The sequence below is a fragment of the Pipistrellus kuhlii genome, unplaced genomic scaffold (assembly GCF_014108245.1).
Source record: "Pipistrellus kuhlii isolate mPipKuh1 unplaced genomic scaffold, mPipKuh1.p scaffold_m20_p_4, whole genome shotgun sequence".
In the NCBI taxonomy this organism is placed as follows: Eukaryota; Metazoa; Chordata; class Mammalia; order Chiroptera; family Vespertilionidae; genus Pipistrellus; species Pipistrellus kuhlii.
Genome location: NW_023425540.1, coordinates 80,820,200 through 80,838,269, shown reverse-complemented (window position 1 = coordinate 80,838,269; position 18,070 = coordinate 80,820,200). Strand labels below are relative to the sequence as shown.

General features: G+C 44.8%; 2 protein-coding genes across 15 annotated transcripts in view; one reads left to right on the top strand and one right to left on the bottom strand.

Annotated features, from left to right (window-relative positions):
- NTAN1 (N-terminal asparagine amidase) overlaps positions 1-18,070 on the top strand; it is a 39,604-nt gene that overhangs the window by 7,589 nt on the left and 13,945 nt on the right. For 2 of the 8 annotated variants that reach the window (XM_036410881.2, XM_036410887.2), the window contains 8 exons: positions 58-123; positions 411-519; positions 2,770-2,843; positions 3,930-3,983; positions 4,527-4,580; positions 5,570-5,667; positions 7,950-8,063; positions 8,470-8,793. In XM_036410881.2, the coding sequence (XP_036266774.1) occupies positions 58-123; positions 411-519; positions 2,770-2,843; positions 3,930-3,983; positions 4,527-4,580; positions 5,570-5,667; positions 7,950-8,063; positions 8,470-8,655 (755 nt within the window). In that variant the 3' untranslated portion in view covers positions 8,656-8,793. Of the gene's footprint in view, positions 1-57; positions 124-410; positions 520-2,769; positions 2,844-3,929; positions 3,984-4,526; positions 4,581-5,569; positions 5,668-7,949; positions 8,064-8,469; positions 8,794-14,011; positions 14,089-18,070 lie in introns of those variants that run through there. The other 6 variants (XM_045571281.1, XM_045571282.1, XM_036410886.2 and 3 more) reach the window with 5 other exon arrangements.
- PDXDC1 (pyridoxal dependent decarboxylase domain containing 1) overlaps positions 7,379-18,070 on the bottom strand; it is a 51,918-nt gene continuing 41,226 nt past the window's right edge. For 4 of the 7 annotated variants that reach the window (XM_036410872.2, XM_036410869.2, XM_036410871.2 and 1 more), the window contains 8 exons: positions 16,853-17,024; positions 15,776-15,894; positions 15,382-15,503; positions 13,922-14,014; positions 13,752-13,848; positions 12,485-12,589; positions 10,898-11,130; positions 7,379-8,117 (listed from right to left, as the gene is read on the bottom strand). In XM_036410872.2, coding sequence (XP_036266765.1) covers positions 8,058-8,117; positions 10,898-11,130; positions 12,485-12,589; positions 13,752-13,848; positions 13,922-14,014; positions 15,382-15,503; positions 15,776-15,894; positions 16,853-17,024 — 1,001 coding nt within the window. In that variant the 3' untranslated portion in view covers positions 7,379-8,057. Of the gene's footprint in view, positions 8,118-9,402; positions 11,131-12,484; positions 12,590-13,751; positions 13,849-13,921; positions 14,015-14,330; positions 15,112-15,360; positions 15,504-15,775; positions 15,895-16,852; positions 17,025-18,070 lie in introns of those variants that run through there. The other 3 variants (XM_036410873.2, XM_036410874.2, XM_036410875.2) reach the window with 3 other exon arrangements.

The window sequence follows — 18,070 nt, the reverse complement described above, 5'->3', positions numbered from 1 at the left end:
ATTGGGCGCTATCCCAAAAGGCTATTGGATATTTTATTTTATTTCTTTTTTAAACAGGCTCCATCTCCATTCTGGGTTCTGATGATGCCACCACTTGCCACATTGTGGTCCTGAGGCACACAGGTATGGCGAGAGAGACAAAGGAAATCATTATTTAAACCAACCACGTTTGGGACCGTTAATTTGAGTGTCCTGGTGTCCTACCGGAAACCTGACTCGGCTCACCTTTTCTCTGGTCTGCATGGTACCTCCCTGTGCCCTGGTCAGAACGGGTTGGCTGGGCAGCACAGTTTCTGTCTTTCCTTACAGGATGTTCAGAGAGGAGGTGGTCCGGATGGACAGGATTGAGTTGGCTTGCTTACTGAGTGCTCATCGGGAATAACATGAGTCATTTCACCCTTGTTCTTCAGGTAATGGGGCTACCTGCTTGACACATTGTGATGGATCTGACACCAAAGCTGAGGTCCCCTTGATCATGAACTCCATAAAATCCTTTTCTGACCACGCTCAATGTGGAAGGTGAGCTCCACGCTACTCTGTTTTGATATCGGGAACTTTGTACCCTTGTGTAGAGGAAACCTCTGTGGAAGCTGGGACAGACACACAGGATGTCACTACCACAGTGGCTGTCTTGTTCCCCTGGAGTGGAGCTTGGCACAGCATGGCCCCTTGTCCTGGTTGGTGAGTGAGTGGGTGGGTGGGTGATGGGTACAGGCAGGAAACAGTGCTGGATTGTGAATGGAAGGTTTGACCTTGCACCTGGAGTTTTATGTTCAGTAACGTATTTTTAGATGTTCCTATATCAGACATTGGGGTACATAGTACCCCAGGTGTAGTATCCCTTCATTCATTTATTCCTTCAGCAATTATTTATTGAATGTTCTGTATGAACAAGAGCTGGTTTAGGTGCCAAGGACAGAGCAGTGGACAGCGTACACCAAACCCGCCCCCACGGTGTTCATATGGTAAAGCAAGGAGAGATTCAGTAAGTAGAGTAGGATGTTAAATGGTAGACAGGACTGTGGGGGGAAATCAAGGCAGGGAAGGAATGGGAGATGGCTGAGGGACTAGGGGTACATGTCAGCAAAACAGTGATTTCACCAGGGATCCCTTACAAGAGCTGAGGTCTGACCTGGCTGTCCATCACAGCATCTAACCCTCACCGGTTACAGGAAGTGTAACCACCTCCTTTCCACAGCTGCTGACACAGACTCAGCTGGCCCGGAGTCACACAGCTAGTCAGTGGTAGGCCCGTGACATCTGACGTGTGCTCACTCCCCTGTCCCCTCTCCTTCCTCTCCCATCAGGCTGACTGCAGGCTTTGCTCTCATTTTACTTGAAGCCTGATGCAGCCGTTGAATGAACTAGTCCATTCATATACAAGTGCTTAGAATACCAAAGGTTTAAAAAGGCCTCTGTCAGTGTCACTAGTACAACACAGTTGAATTTTTAAATGTAATTATACTCCTGCCTGTGGCTGCCGCGGGCTGGGCCGCCTTCACCGGCCTGCAGCCTCTGCAGCCGCAAAATGGACTTTCATTGGGCCCTCGATTACTCAGCTGGATCTGGCCACTGGCCCAACTCCATGATTCTCGGAACGCAGTTGTGAGATATCCCTGGTCTCTTCACGGAACTGCTTTGGTCTCTCTGGAAGGTTTGCTGCACCCTGTGGCCCAGTGTCCAGCAAAGCCACGGCGACCTCTGCTCCTCTTACTTTGAATGCTCAGTATGAGACCGCTTGATGGTTGGCCCTGTGCTGGTTTCTTAGAGATTCCAATTCATTCCTCACGTCTATGTGAAATACAGCTGCACTTTCTTTTCTTTTTTAGTATGTTCTTATTTATTTCAGAGAGAAAGGGAGAGGGAAAGAGAGAGAGAAACATGACTAATGAGAGAATTATTGATTGGCTGCCTCCTGAATGCCCCCCACTGGGGATTGAGCCAGCAACCCAGGCATATGCCCTTGACCAGAATTGAACCTGGGACCCTTCAGTCCACAGGCTGACACTCTATCCACTGAGCCAAACCAGCCAGGCTACAACTGCACTTTCCAAAGCACTCGTCCCCGGGTTGTTTTCGGCTGCGCACAGGTAGTTAGCAGACAAGTGGGAAACACGTGGCTAAACAAGGTTTATTTTTCCCCCACCTGTCGGACTTCTTACGGCTTTTCTTTGCTGGTGTGAACTAGGATTCCTAGGGAGGGGTTACCTTGGGCAAGATTTCCCCAAATTAACTCCAAGAACACGTTTTTCCGTCTCATGCATCTGACGTTCAGGGGGACACGTGGATAATAAGTCTCGGTTCCCTCTGTGGGATGGAGACGATCATTTCTGCCTCTCCAGGAGAGTGGGCATGGGGGGGGACAGCACTGGGAAAGGTCCGCTGCAGCCCCTCCACAAAGCGGGCTGTCTTCCCTTCCCACTCCTCCACCCAGTTGCTCCTTGGCGAAGACGCCGAAGAGGTTTTCGGAGGTGTCCTGCTGTGGGTGGGTTACGTGTTAGAGGCGTATTTTTCTTGAGCAGAGTTCCTCGGCCCCTGCACCAAGCGGCAGCACACTGTGGTAAGGCAGAAATGCGCTCAGCCGCCAGGCTTCCTGGGCAGCCTCCCCACTTACCGCAGGGAGCACACAGGTGTCTTCTGTGTGCATGAGGCTCAGCACGGCCTGGAAGAGCAGGGCTTACTGAAGCTGAGAAACGCCATTGAAAGCAAAACCAGTGCACAGTCGCTGCCTTGTGCTGGCCTCTGACCACAATCCCGTCTCTTTGCCAGGCTGGAAGTGCACCTCGTGGGCGGCTTCAGTGACGATAGGCAGTTGTCACAAAAACTTACTCATCAACTTCTTAGTAAGTTCCCTGTTCTCCCCCCAAAATTTGATAAAAATTTGTACCTATTTTTGCTTGGCTGTAAGTCCCAGTGAGGACACGAGAGGGGCACACCTTCCTGGAGTGACATAAACGGCTCAGCTTGGAATCTGACATACAGACTGGACAGCACACAGCTACATTTTCAGGGGGTAATGGGATGGGTCAAGATTTTTTTTAAGACAGCAGTTGATATGCTCTGAATTATGTAAAAACAGAACCACCCTCCAGGAAGAAAAGTCCATTTTAATATGTAGAAAATGAGAACACCAATCATACCATATTTTCCCTACTCAATGAGCAAGTATTTTTTTTCAAAAACACATTGTTCTGTTAACCATGAGGATTGAGGTAACAAATTGACACAGAACTGGAGCATACATTGGTACAGCCTGCTGGGAAAACATTTTGGCATCATGGTAGTCTTAAAAAGGCTCATACCCTTGGACCCAATAGTTCCCCTTCTGGGAATATTCTAAGAAAATAACCCGAAATGTGCGCAGAATGTATGCCCAAAGATAGACGGGCAGTAGAACATTACCAACGGGAAATGATCTAATGTTCATTAGTAAAGGAATAATGATGTAGCTATTAAATATAAAATGTCTACATGCTATAAGCTTAGCTGTGCATTGGAAAAGCATGGAATACACAGCATATTAACTGAGATTATGGGGATTAAAACCCATATACTTCTACCATTAAAAACCATTACTCCTTATTCTCTCCTGTTTTTCCAAAATTTTGGAGTAATAAAAAATTTTTATGACTATGATATCAGGAAAAATAGTTACTTAGGGAGAGTAAAACTCTTACAGTCATTTTATCCTCCCAAACCTCCGAATGAAGAGAAATGGAAAGCCTTGGTCAGAGTTTTCTTTGGGCTTGAGGCTGGGAACATGGCTATAACTTGGCAGGCCTGGTAGGACAGGTGGTGGCTGAAAGGGTGTTAGGACAGAGATGGCTCAGCTGGCTTCCATCCCTCCGTCTCCTTCTTGACTTGCTCAGCTTATGTTCTGCTAACCAAAGGAACTTTTTTGACACCCAGTTTTAAAATTCTAATTGTAGGTGAATTTGACAGACAAGATGATGACATTCACTTAATGACATTATGTGTGACAGGTAAGTCCTGCCGTCCTTCCCAAAATGAAGTAGATCCCAGGGACATATTGCCCTCCCCTTAAAGCAGGGCCTAGCCTCAGTAGCTCAGTCACAGAGGACACAATTTGCCGATGCTTTGCTGACTTTTCCTCTGGCTTTCCCCATCTGCTGGGATGCTTTCCCTCCTGCCCTGTATCCAAATCCTGCGCAGCCTCCGTTGTGATGCTGACCCGCTTCAGGGTCACTCATCTTTCCTTCCCTGGGATTTCCAGAAGCATGTCTGTCCTGGGCAGGAGAAGGGGCCACACCCCATGGGAGCTGCCACCTGCGTGGCAGGCTGCTGAGCATGTGGATGGCTGGGAGCCCCTGCCTCTGGAGGTGGCCATTGGTTCAGGATAAGCCCGAGTGCTCTGGGACTCAGCAGGGAAACGGGAAAACAGTTCCTTTTGTGGTCCGTTTTCCCCGCTTTAGTAGCGGGGGCTCTATTTTACAAAATGAAAGCAATTGTTTAGTGTTCCTTAAAAATTGGATCTTAAAAAAACAAAACTTTTGTTTGTTTGTTAGAATTAAATGACCGGGAAGAAAACGAAAACCACTTTCCAATCATTTATGGCATTGGTGAGTAGTGTTTATCTGAGGGTTGGAAACTGGCCACATGTTGACAAGGCAGGCCCCAGTGAAAGGAACTAGTGAGCCACTGATGTCAGTGTGTCACAGTATGTTCTCCTGTGTTTGCTGGGGACCCTGGGCAGGGTCCTGATCTCCTCTAAGCATTATCTTCGAAAGAGAGAAAATGTCCACATGCAGCCCGGGAGGAGAAAGCCAGGAAGCGCACACAGCCCGGACGGCGCCCCCAGCAATGGGAGTGTCAGTGGCGCTCTCCTTTCCCGAGGCGGCCGGCTGTGCTTTTGTCCAGCCAGGGCTCCAGGGGCCGCAGTGGAGCATAGTAATTTTCTTACATGTAGGGAATCAAGTAAGGTTTGATTGAGAAGGAAAGTAAAACTATCAAGGACCTTTCTCCGATTCGAGGAAATCCAGAAACTTCCACCCTTTCAGGATGGTCCCTAAGACTCCAGAGGTATAGGATGAAATAGGCTGTATGCAGAAGGCTTCTACCTTGTCTGTAATACTTCATGTATTGAGTTGTGTGGTGGGCACACAGATGCGTGTTGTTTTCTATAACGTATATGTTTGAAACGCATAGTAAAAATTAGGAAACAAAAACACGAGACTTGGCCATCATCACAGGTCCTCTACCCCCAGCCGCTTGCAGACACGCTCGGCCACAGGGCTGACCAGCAAGGCCTTGCCACGCACCTGCCTGAAGAGATTGTCTTCCTGTGGGGCTGGCTCTTGGTTTGGTCCAGTCCTACAGAACCTAGTTCAGTTCAGCCATTTTGAGTGAGGTACTTGGCTAAAAGATTTCATTGTCCCTTTCCAGGAAGGAGGAAGCTACAGGCACTTGAGAGTGATTTTGTTCAGTTTTCATTCTGTTCTGTATTTGAGAGACTTATCCATGTTCTATTAGGTACGGTGGGAGAACTGTGGGCCTGTGCAATCTTCCCATGTTTGTCTTCGTCAGCTCAGTCATCCTGTTGTCCCAACAGCTGTCAACGTGAAAACGGCAGAGATCTACAGAGCCTCCTTCCAGGATCGCGGTCCCGAGGAGGAGCTGCGCGCTGCCCGAGCTTTAACAGGAGGACCAGTGAGTTTGGAATCATCCTTGTGTTCAGGGTTTACGGAAGAAAAGGGCATCAAACTCCAAAGCCTTATAGACCTTGGATATGAAAAGTTGATGTCAGCTTCTTTAAACCTGTGAATTAATCAGGGGCCACCTCTCTCCCCCTCTCCGTTTTTCTGAGTGCTTTTAGGTTATAAGCTCAGGACCCCAATTCTCTGCCTGGAAGGTGTAGAGGAGGTGATGTGAACCTTTAGCATTCAATCCAAAGAGAAGGAATCCCTTTTACTTTGTAAGAACTTCACCTGTAAAGTTCCTACAGAGAAAGAGCCAACAAGGGGGAAAGAAGTGTCTCCCCTTTGTACCTCAGATCATATACTCCTTTGGACCAAATAACTAAAGAACAATCTTCTGGAATGAACTGATCAAAAGACCAATCAAATCAATTTAAAAGTCTGATTGCCGCTGAAACCGGTTTGGCTCAGTGGTAGTGTCGGTCTGCGGACAGAAAGGTCCCGGGTTCGATTCCGGTCAAGGGCATGTACATTGGTTGCGGGCACATCCCCAGTAAGGGGTGTGCAAGAGGCAGCTGGTCGATGTTTCTCTCTCATCGATGTTTCTAGCTCTCTATCTCTTTCCCTTCCTCTCTGTAAAAAATCAATAAAATAAAAAAAAATCAATAAAAAAAAAATGAAAGTCTGATTGCCTTCGGGTGCTTTTTAATTAAATAACATTTTAAGTGATCTTTTTATTTTAAATATATTTTTTTATTGATTTTTCACAGAGTGGGAGAGGGATAGAGAGTTAGAAACATCGACGAGAGAGAATCATCGATCAGCTGCCTCTTGCACACCCCCTAATGGGGATGTGCCCGCAACCAAGGTACATGCCCCTGCCCGGAATTGAACCCGGGACCTTTCAGTCCACAGGCCGACGCTCTATCCACTGAGCCAAACCGGTCCCGGCTGATCTTTTTATTTTATATTTATTTTATAATTAAAAAAAAATCCATACCCAAGGATATTTTCCCATTGATTTTTAGAGAGAATGGAAGGGAGGTAGAAGAGACAGAAACATTGACGTGAGAGAGACACATTGATTGGTTGCCCCTGCACACCCCCGAACAGGGCCAGGACGGAGCCTGCAACTAAGGTTTATGTCCTTGACTGGAATCGAACCCGGGTCCCTTTAGTCCACGTGTAGATGCTCTATCCACTGAAACAAACCAGTTAGGGCTAAATAACATTTTTAAAATTTTTTTTTGTTTTTTTTTTGTTTTGTTATTGATTTCAGAGAAGAAGGGAAAGGGGGAGAGGCAGAAACATCAATGAGGATGAGGGAATCATTGACCAGCTGTCTCCTGCATATCTGCCTCCTACTGGAGATCAAGTCTGCAACCCAGGCAGGCATGTGTCCTGACTGGGAATCAAACCGTTACCTCCTGGTTCATGAGTTGACTCTCAACCACTGAGCCACATCCGCCAGGCTAAATAATATTTTAATTTTAAAAGTTAGAAAAATAAAAACCCAAGACTGACATCCCCCACTTGAGGAATAGGTGAAAGAATCCCTTTAAAATGTGTGTAAAACTGGGGGGGGGGGGGGAAAGAGATTTGCTCATTTATAAAATGCTGACAATTTCATTGGAAAATAATATTTGGATTCAGAGTGACCTGTTTTGCCAACCCTTGAACATTTTTAGAGTTCCTTTTATAATTTCTCAAGTAGTATCATAGCCTTGATTTAACTAATATTCAGAATATATTTCAATCTCAGTAACCAAAATAGAACATTTGTGGGTAAGTTGACGATGACCATCGACAAATTTGAGAATTTAGGAGTTGGTCATTTGGTAAATTAGCATTTTTACAAATTGTTTTTCCTTTCTTTTGATGGGGCAGCAGGCATTGTGTAAAGTTGTAAGGTAACTTAGTTCTTGGGTATAAATGAGGAGGCAGTGTTTTCTGTAGCCATGAGGAACACGGACTTTATCAGGCACACCTGGGACTGTGGGCTCTGTGCCCCACCTCTCTGAGCTTCAGGTTTCCACTACAATGGGGGAAATGCCATTTTCACGCAGGATTGTTAAGACTAAACAAAATAATGTATGTTACCCACAAAGTGCAGTACCTGACAGGTGGAAGTATTCAGTAAGTAGCAGCTCTTGTTATTAGGAGACATAATTGTAAAGCAGCTTATCATTCAGGTAAATGCCTTACGTGCTAGACTACACTGGAGCATGCTTTAATGGTAGGGTGTGAGAAGCTGATAGCATTCCTTAAAATCTATCCTTGCAATGTTCTTTTCAGATGGTTAGTATTTACGATGCAAAGACAGAACAACTTCGTATAGGACCGTATTCCTGGGTGCCATTTCCACATGTGGATTTCTGGTTGCAGCAAGATGATAAGCAAATACTAGAGGTGAGAATTTACAAGGTGGGCAAATCTTAACTCTCTGGACCCTGGTCTCCTCATCTGTAAGAAAGAAAAGGGTTTAGACTAAATAATAGCTGTTCCCTCCCCCCTTCATTGGGCAGTATTTATTGTTAGAATGCCCCTGGCAGACCCCACTTACCTTTTGTATCAGGGGACATAAGCACTGTCCTGGGTAGACACTTGCATAGGTGAAGTAGTAAGCAACCAACTGCTCTTTTCTCACGAACCCAGTACACCTGTTCCTACGTAACTTTACAATTTACATGTGTGTATAGAGCGATCCGAGAACATCCTGATTAATGTTCAAGGAACACAAGAATATTTGTCATCTTCATCAAAGTAGGGAACAGCGAGAGGTTCTTCTCTTATGCCTCATATCTTGTTTTTCCAGAATCTTTCCACTTCACCTCTGGCCGAGCCCCCACACTTTGTTGAACATATTAGAAAAACCTTCATGTTTTTAAAAAAATACCCATCTCCAACAAACACATTATTTCCTGGAAATAAAGCTCTGCTCTACAAAAAAAATGAAGATGGCTTATGGGAAAAGGTCCCTTCTCCAAGAAGCTCAAAATAGGAATTACCAAAGAAAGCAACTTTTTGGCATGACAGAGACCATTGGTGGGGGTTGGACAGAATATGAATTTGGAATCTACATCCGTTGAGTCTTAGTGTCTTTCACATGACTTTCAAAATAAAATCTTATTTTGGCAAAGGCATTTGTTACTTTTTGCTTTGCTAAAAGTTGACATCCAGCTGTTCCTTTTTGGTTAGTGATAAGGGGCAGAGGAGAAGCCATCTGCTCACTATTCTATGACAGCCATTTCAGTTACTTAGGTAATTCTAACTCTACAAAATTAGTGAATAAAGGGAAATTTATAATTGAGTCTGCTTTAAAAACAGTATTTAAAATGCAATAAAGTTCAGTCAGAATTTATACATCTCACTGAGGGTGGTGTTTTTTGTGGATTTTTTTTTTTTACCCCAAAATATTTTAGAAGCATCAAATCCAAACTGATATAAATTATTTCTAGATGAATGAGATGGAAGGTTCAGAAATACAAATAGGATTTGATCTTACTGTCCTACATTACAATTATCTCTAAAATAGATAATTTCTCATGAGAATAAATTTAATCTAAGTATTACACAAAACCAGTGATAAATCTGTTCTTTTAGGTATTAAGTCACTAAAATGCCCAAATTGTGATTATTGTGCAAGTTATATTTTTCAGAAATCTTTATTTTTCTGAAGTTTCCGACTATCCAAAAGGAAGCAACTATGCTTGACTGATAGTAAGATTTATGAACCGAACTCACTGGGAACAATTTCAGGAACTTTTATTGAAACCAACATCCAAATAGTATCTTAAGGGTGAAATTCTGTTCAGCAAAACCAATTTAACAATTCCAAATATATATAAAAACATTTAAAAATTAATCTTGTTAAAGGTGATAATTTCCCCTTCCCCCATTTTATCTGCTATACTTCATTGCACCAAATAAACAGGAAGACTTCGTTTAATCATCTGCACACACACACAAAAAGAAAAAGGAAAATTGCATTTTGACAAATGCCAGATGTCAGAAATCACATCAAATCAGAGTAATTATAGGCTTACTATGGTATAACTAAGGCTTCCAATACTACAGTCCACAAACCCAGTGTCAATTCCCACCGTGCCTCAAGCCTGACTGCTGACTGTAAGGACGGGCCATTGCCTCTGGTGCTGAAGGGGAGCTGCCCTCTGGAAAAGCAGACGGCAGGCATGGAAGGGCTAACCAGTCATTCAGCAGCAGTCTGGCTTGGTCAGCCTGAGAAAGGCTACTTTTCTCTTTCTTATTTGTGTGTTGGGCCTAAAGGGGTGAGCTGCAGTGGAACAAACCTATGGAAGCTCCCGGGTAAAACAGGTCAAAGTATACTTATTTTAGAATTCAAATTTAACTGGGTGCTACACAGCATGTTTAATATTAGGCTTTTAGGAGTAGCATCTATTAGGTTTTCAGATATTAAACATAGAAATGAGCACAGTCTATTCTCTTGTGCCAATTTAAAAGCTTTACCAATATTTAAAAATATACATATATATGGTCAAGAAGAGTCTTTACAGTTTCTCTTAATAGAGGAGTCACTTAGTTAGTTTAGAAATAGTATATAAAGGGAGGAATGGATTCGTGGCAGAGGAAAGTCACAGACAGAAGCACTGCCCAGTCAACTTGCTCGATAGCCTGCCACAGTTTGAGTGGACACGGTCCGTACTGATGTCTCCAAGGAAAGCAGCAGTTGGGGATGGCAGAGAGGGCTTCTGACACTCTTATTTACAATTCCATTGGAACCCATTCTCCTTCAAGCCAGCACGATGCAGCTGTAAAGGAAGGTTGTCTGTCTTTCTCTGCAGTGGCACAGCAGAGGACCCAGAGAGGTCTAAAGAAAGCTGTCTTACCAGGAAGTTCTGTGTAACTAATAATTTATGTTTACAAGATAAAAGCATGTGTTTCAAGTGACAGACACTTGACATTCTGAGTGTTCTTTGTGAATAAAAAGTGTTTACAGTAACTCGGGGGAAAATTATTACTACAGTTGGATAGACAGAAACAACAGTTCTCTGTACCCATTAAATTAGACAAATCAGTTACCCTGATTTTTTTGCACATACATGTGCAAAAAGCCAGTTAAAGCACAAATAACAGTAATTTCTCTTGTATTAGCATGTGGCACAGTTCACATTTTCAGTATAACTTTATCTTCCATGACACAATATGCAGTACAGTCTCAAACCAAACACTGAATTTTATCTTAAGTTTTCCGGTTCTTCTACCTGTGGGCGGTCATCTTCTGGGCCCTGGGCAATGTTCTGGAAGGTTCCAGTCTGCTCGGCTTCCTGAGGGGCAGGAGCCCCTGGCTGTGGCTCAGGGCTGTTAGCCTCCAGGGCCTCCTGTTCCTGCCCACTGGACAGGTGCTCCATTTTCTCTAAATCTTCAGTGTGACTGACTGAGCTTGTCTCACTCAGAGCATCTGAGCCTCTTAGCGACTTTTTAAAAGGCTTCTGGCCTAGAGAAAGATGGGATAAACCGCACTGAAAGTTCAATAAAGGATACTTCTGCAACAAAGCTCTCTGTGTAACAAGTGATTGCTTTATCAATTCCAACCATTCAGTGGAAATCCCCAGCATTACTGGTTTGGAGCATTTGAGTAAGGAGGAAAGAAAAGAGAGCTGATAATGGACTAACATGCTCCTTAGGTGAGGACTTTGGAGATCACTCGTAAACAGCTCAGGAGAATAAACACCAGGTTAAACATGATGCCAGTTCTCAAGACTGTAATTTCCCCCTCAGGAGTGCTACAGAGGTATTCTTCCAAGGCTGAAGCCCAAGGCTATTGGAATGGTATTTAAAGGGACAGCTGGGCCCTAACCAGTTTGGCCCAGTGGGTAGAGCATTGGCCTGTGGATTGAAGGGTCCCAGATTCGATTCCTACCAGGGGCACATGCCTGGATTGCAGGATTGATCCCCCCGTAGGGGGTGTGCAGGAGGCAGCCAATCAATGATTCTCATCATTTATGTTTCTATCTCTGAAATCAATCAAAATATATTAAAAAATAAAAACAAAAAAAAGGACAGCTGGTCTTAAGAGAAAAGGAACTTTGGGTTTAAGACCATGAAAACAAAGATGTAAAGGCAATATCAAATGGAAAAACATTAAATGATGCAGAAGTCTACTTTCCCAAGATAAATGTAAACCTTTTTCTTTTTTTCTTTTGAGAGAGGAAGGGGAAGGGAAAGAAACACACATCAATATGAGCGTAGAATGTCAATCATAGGGCTCTGCCATTACTGCAGCCAAAGTGTGGAATTCCTCCACCGACCGCAGCCCCAGGAGAACTAACAAGTGAGCCAAAAAGGCAATCTAAGTATTAACGGGATGGTGAGGAATGTGGAAAGGCTGGGGGGGGATTTTGTGAAATTGCAGTGCCTTCCAGATTAGGTGCACTTTCAGTCTCTCTTTAAATGGGGCGAAGACCTGCAGGCTGCCAGGAGCAATAGTGAAGAATAGGCACATTTAAAAACAGAAAAACTTTTAAACAAACAGACATGAAGATCATATTGGGAAACTGAGGAAGAACGCAAAAATCATTATAGGGCCATCATCCATCTTGATACATGTTAGCAAACACCACCAACAATTTCATGCACGTGAAATGCAAAATAGTTCTATTGTGGGTTTTCTTTTGGCCATCCTTAAAGTATAATTAGATCCAGCTGGGGGGAAGCTATAGCTTCCAGCATTAGACCCCTTGCCCCCACAGCAGGCCCTGCCCGATTGGCCCCCAGTGAGGAGGCTGGATGGACCCCTCCCTCCTGGGCACGAATTTGTGCACCAGACCTCTAGTGAAGATACAATGTACCTGGAAGTCTGAGTTTAGTTCGAGAGCCTGTGGGGGTCTGAGGCGGTGTTACTCCTGTATCTTGTACTTTGTAGACATACGTGTGTTCTGTGGACTCCAGAGAGCCTGCCAGGGAAAGAGAGAGAAGGGTGGGTGGGTGGAAACTCCTGGCACAGACTGCCTTGGCAGATGCTCCCATTCAGCCTTGTTCCCTACTGAGCTTCCTCCAGCCATGCAGCCTCACACAGACTAGTGGAGACTTGGGTACTCCTGAAACATGCCAGAACTGGAGAAAGCCACCTCACAGCTGTGCTCCAAAGTCCCAGCCCTGCTGGAGGGTTTCATCCTTGTTTCTCCAGGTATCCTGTGCACATGTGAAGAAAGCCAGCAGTGTGGCTGGCTAAGCATGCCTGGAGAGCCTGGCTCAGGTGGGAAAAGCAAGCCCTAACTTCCCCATCAGAAGTGCTTTAGCAACAGTGTTTTGGTAATAAGGAATGAATGCCTCTGGTAACAAGGAATGAATGCCTCTTTGCTAAAGGCTGAGGCATGGCAGGTTCTAAAAGTCAGATTATCTCTGGTTGACAATGGAGTCATTTCCTGGGGAAGGGTCACAGGAAGGGGCCCCTGGTAGAACAGGAAAGGAGTCTTGTGGATATCATCTCCCCCAAACCTCAGCAACTGTTAAAGTCTGGTGCTACAGACCATGGTCTTCACTGGGCAAAGGCATTACTTTACTGGGCAAAACACTAATGGGGACTGCAATGTTCACACGGAGCCGAAACCGGTTTGGCTCAGTGGATAGAGTGTCAGCCTGTGGACAGAAGGGTCCCAGGTTAAATTCCGGTCAAGGGCATGTACACTGGTTGTGGGCACATCCCCGGTGGGGGTTGTGCAGGAGGCTGGTCGATGTCTCTCACTGATGTTTCTAGCTCTGTCCCTCTCCCTTCCTCTCTGTAAAAAACTCAATAAAATATATATTTTTTAAAAATGTTCATATGGAAACCAAATACCCAGACACAGCCTTAAGGGCGAGAACATCTGAGTGAACATGTTCTCACTGGATCCCAGGAAGAGAGATCTGCTCTAAGTAATGCGCATCTGCTTTTGGGTCATTTTAGCTAAGGAGTTGAGGGGAGATGAGAAAGTCACAGGGGCAGGCAGATTCCTGGCACAGTACCCAGGATAAAGCATGGGACACATAAGGCTTTTCAGCGTGAGTGTGGGATCCAGGACATTTGGTTCAAACTCTCGAGGTACATGAGATCTGGGAGGAGGCTGTTAGACCTACCTGCTGTTAAGTTAAAAGTTCTTCCCTTCTGTGAAGGCTGGACCGGAGAAAACCAATTCAGCACGGATCCTACTACAGGGATCTGCCTTAACACCCCCTGCAAAACAGAACATTGTTCAATATCGCCCTGTCCAGTCCAGCTTCCAGCCTGAGCCACTCAGCAGACTCACCTCTTCCAGAAGGCGCTCCTCATTGGCCTTCTGCAGTTGAACCTGAGCTTCCTGAATTCCTTTCCGAACCACTTCTGTCATGTTTTCCAGAAGCTGTGTTAAGACCAAGAAAGGCATTAGTTGTCATCTAAACTTACTGCCTGGGGCCTAGAACTATTAACACAACACTGGGGACATTTTTCTAATGCAGTGTTTCCCAAAGTGTGGTACGCCTACCCCCAGGGGTACGGGAAGAGTTTGGTGGGGGTACGCGTTGCGCCGGAGTTTGGTGGGATATGCACTGCACCGTGCTTAGCTGAGCCTAATTCTACATTCTCATGAGTATGAGGGGTACTCAGCGTTACGGAAATTATAGAAGGGGTACATATATGTTAAAAGTTTGGGAAACACTATTCTAATGGAATTCTGCAGTGTAAAATATTAGTGTAAAAATAAAATCAAATAGAAGAGGATAGAATGCTCAAGGAGGTCTAAGCAGACAGACCTTGGTGACCAGCCTCATTAGCCAGGGAACAGGGAGGAGAAAGAACTATCCCTATGATCTGAATGTCACATCATTAGAAAACATGTGGCTCCCCATTTGTGCAATTGGAGTCAGAAGTGAGATAGGTTTGGAAGAAACTGCAAAGTCCATTCAAGAATGAATGAAATGTCCTCTTCCCCACCCCTACCAAAAGTGAAATACATGGCACGTTTCTGTCTCCTCTTAGATCTATCATGTTTTCTCTCTTTTTGAGTGACTTCTAGTAACTCAAATCTCTAGTTTAGAGAACCAGCTTTAAGCCTCAGAGCCCCCTTCTCCATGCCAACTGGCCAGCAGGAGCAGGTCTGTTACTGGCGGGAAGTTCCAGTTATCAGAAACATCCGTCGCATTCAGCCTCAGGACCCAGCTACAACCAGGAAGTCTCCCCTGACCTTGTCAGACAGTGAAGGCATCTTTCTGAATGCTCAGCTACCTCTAACTTCTATTCTATAGCATTTACTACCTCACTTGGTTATATGTCTGTCTCTCCCCACTGGCTTGTGAGTTCCCCAAAGGCAAGTACCATGTCAAATCCACTTGGTATTCCCAATGCCCGGCACCAGGCCTAATTCATAGCAAACATTTAAAAACTTTTTGGGAAAGAATGAATGAACAGACATTGTGATGCCAGCTAGCTGCCCAGGCAAAACTTAGAAAAGGAATGAGAGGCCGGGACCGGTGTGGCTCAGTGGATAGAGCGTCGGCTCGGGGACTGAAAGGTCCCGGGCTCGATTCCAGCCAAGGGCATGCACCTTGGTTACGGGCATATCCCCAGTAGGGGGTGTGCAAGAGGCAGTTGATAGATGACTCTCATCGATGTTTCTAACTATCTCTCTCCCTTCCTCTCTGTACAAAATCAATAACATATATTAAATAAAAATAAAAAAATAAAAAAAATAAAAAAAAAGGAATGCTATTTTTCATTAGTCTTACAGACCCTTGAGTTTTCCTCAATTTCTCGGGCTGTGACTGCAATGGTCTCCACGAGTTCGGAAACATCTACTTCGTCACTCGCCATGCCAATGTAAATACAGCTCTTCATACTTTTATACTCAGGGCCTGTGGGAAGAAACAACAGACCAACTTGGTTACCTGTCATGAGTCAGCCCCCAGCCCCCTGTTCTGTACACGCAAAGGAGCCTCCCTGGGGGTGGGAGGAAAGTGGTTCTAACGAGGAGACAGAAGCCCGGAGAGGCGGACAGGGAAAGGAGCTCTCACCCCTCAGAATGAACTAAAATGACGTTTCCTCAAAAAGATACAGCCCGTTTTCTCTTAGCCAGTTAGAAATGTCCTTGCACAGTTAACAGCTGACTTATAAAAATAGTAATTACCCATTTTAAATGTAAGGTCAGATTCTAGTTCGTTTAACTTTTTCAGGAGTCCAGCATGGATTTTTTCCCCTTCTGGATCTAATTTCAAACTGTTCTTATCGTCATTAGCATGTTCATACCTGTAAACAATATAAAACAACAGTATTTAAAGCTAGAATATCAAATGTCTCTCGGACACAGTCACTGGGGAAGTATAAGGTACAGGAGGTTACCAGGAATGTGAATTGAGACAAATGAACAAAGGAGCCGCTCAGAGAGGGTCTCAAGACCAAAAACTTTCAAGAACGTCTCAAGGAAAGGTCTAGTCTGTTAGGCCATGAAATTTACAGAGGGGGGCCAAGGTCTGCAAGTCTCATCATTTGTGATTAAAAAGGCAGCTGTCCCTCATCCTGAAAGGAGATGGAAAGCAGCCACAAGGAGGACAGCACACTGACTACAAGGGCTGCAGGAGTTTGCTCTGCTGAGGAACGGGCCCTTTCCCTCATCCGCCGCGGACAGGCACCACCTGTAGGTTGTAGACCTGTCTATGTCTCCCGATGGGGAGCTGGCACAAAAACACACACAGCAACTCCGACTGCCCTGAGTGCAATGGTGGGTCCCCTCGCCGGCTGCATGTGCTGTTAGAAGTGCCCAGAATTACTACTTTTATTTATTTATTATTATTTACTGATTTGAGAGAGGGAAAGAGAAACACTGATTTGTTGCTCTACTTATTGATGCATTCATTTGTTGATCTTTTTGTTGTTGTTAATGCTCACCCAAGGATATTTTTCCATTTTTTTAGAGAGTGGGAAGGAGGAAAGATAGAGGGAAATATTGATGTGACTGAGAAATTGAGCCTGTAACCGAGGTCTGTGCCCTTGACAAAAATCAAACCCAGATCCTGCAGTCTGTGGGCTGACACTCTATCCACTGAGCCAAATCAGGCAGGACCAGAACTTCTAATTGAATGTTCATTAGATGTTTTCACTGTGACTGCACGTATTCATCTGAGATTTTTAAGTTGGTTCATAAATTGACCCACTTGGTCTTTATACAGCAGAGAAATTAACATCAGGCAATAAGCAGAAACCATACCTGACAACCCCTATTCCAGGCCAGTTAGGGTCATCAACATGCAAGACGCCTGCTGTTCTTGTCACTTCTTGCTTGAACTCCTCTCGCAGCTGTAGTGTACAGGTCATGACCGGCAGCTTGCCTTCTATGCAGGCTACCAGCTGGTCCACGTCCTCTCCCCGAGTTCCTAAAACTAAAAACATTCACAGAATGTTACGGAAATGCTTCAGGAACAGCTAAAATTTAGAGGGCAGGGCTCCCACTTCTTCTACCAGAAAGGCCAACAGCTCTAGGTACATCCAATTAGCTGGAGCCGAGGACGAATCTGGTATTCTATAGCCACACCCTCCGGTACAGAGTTTTTTCTTACAAAGATAGAATTAGCTCCTCCAATTTAATACACAATGACACTCTGATATAAAACTGAGATTCTTCCCACAGAAAGATTCTGCTTAAATCAAATAAGAACAAAGAGGCGACCACGCAGCACATTAACTTCTCAGGAGAAAGTTATTTCGGTGTGCTGTGGCGGGAGGCCAGAACTAAGTCACTTCTGAAGGTGAGAGCCTGAGAGGTCTCAGGGCTGCAGGGATCCAAGAGTCTTGGCACCATCATGGCTCCCTCACTTCTGTCGATTTCAACACTGCGTGTGACCTCACTGAGCGCACCGCCTCAGTGTCCTCAGCCCGCCTTCCCAGTGTCAGAGACCAGCTCTGGGGCTGGGTGAGGAAGCTGGGCGGCAGGAGCAGACACTCCTGGAGAATCCCGAGGCCAGCAGCCATCTTCACAACAACTTTTCTTTGCAGGATGGATGCCTGAACTTCCTTACTTTGATGTTTTTGAGAAAACATCCCAAAATGTTGAGAACATTTCATGAAAAACCATCAAACATTTTCTGAAAATGTTGAAATCATTTCAAAATAAAAGCACATCAACAACAAAATACATCTTTTTTCAGCTTTTTAAAATGCCTACTATAATATGCTAAGCACTACCTAAGGCATTTCATATACTTGTTCTCATTTTAATATTCACACCATTATCACGGAAGTAGTGGGAAATAGGTCTGGAGATAACTTGCTCAAGGCCCCCACAGGTATGAAGTGGCCTGGGGGGACAAATACTCAGGACTCAGAACCAGATACTTTCAGCTACCTTCTTCCTTAAATAACTAAAAGTGGTTCTCAGCCTTTGCTGGCCTATGTGAGTCACAGGGAACTTTCAAAGATAAGATGTCCA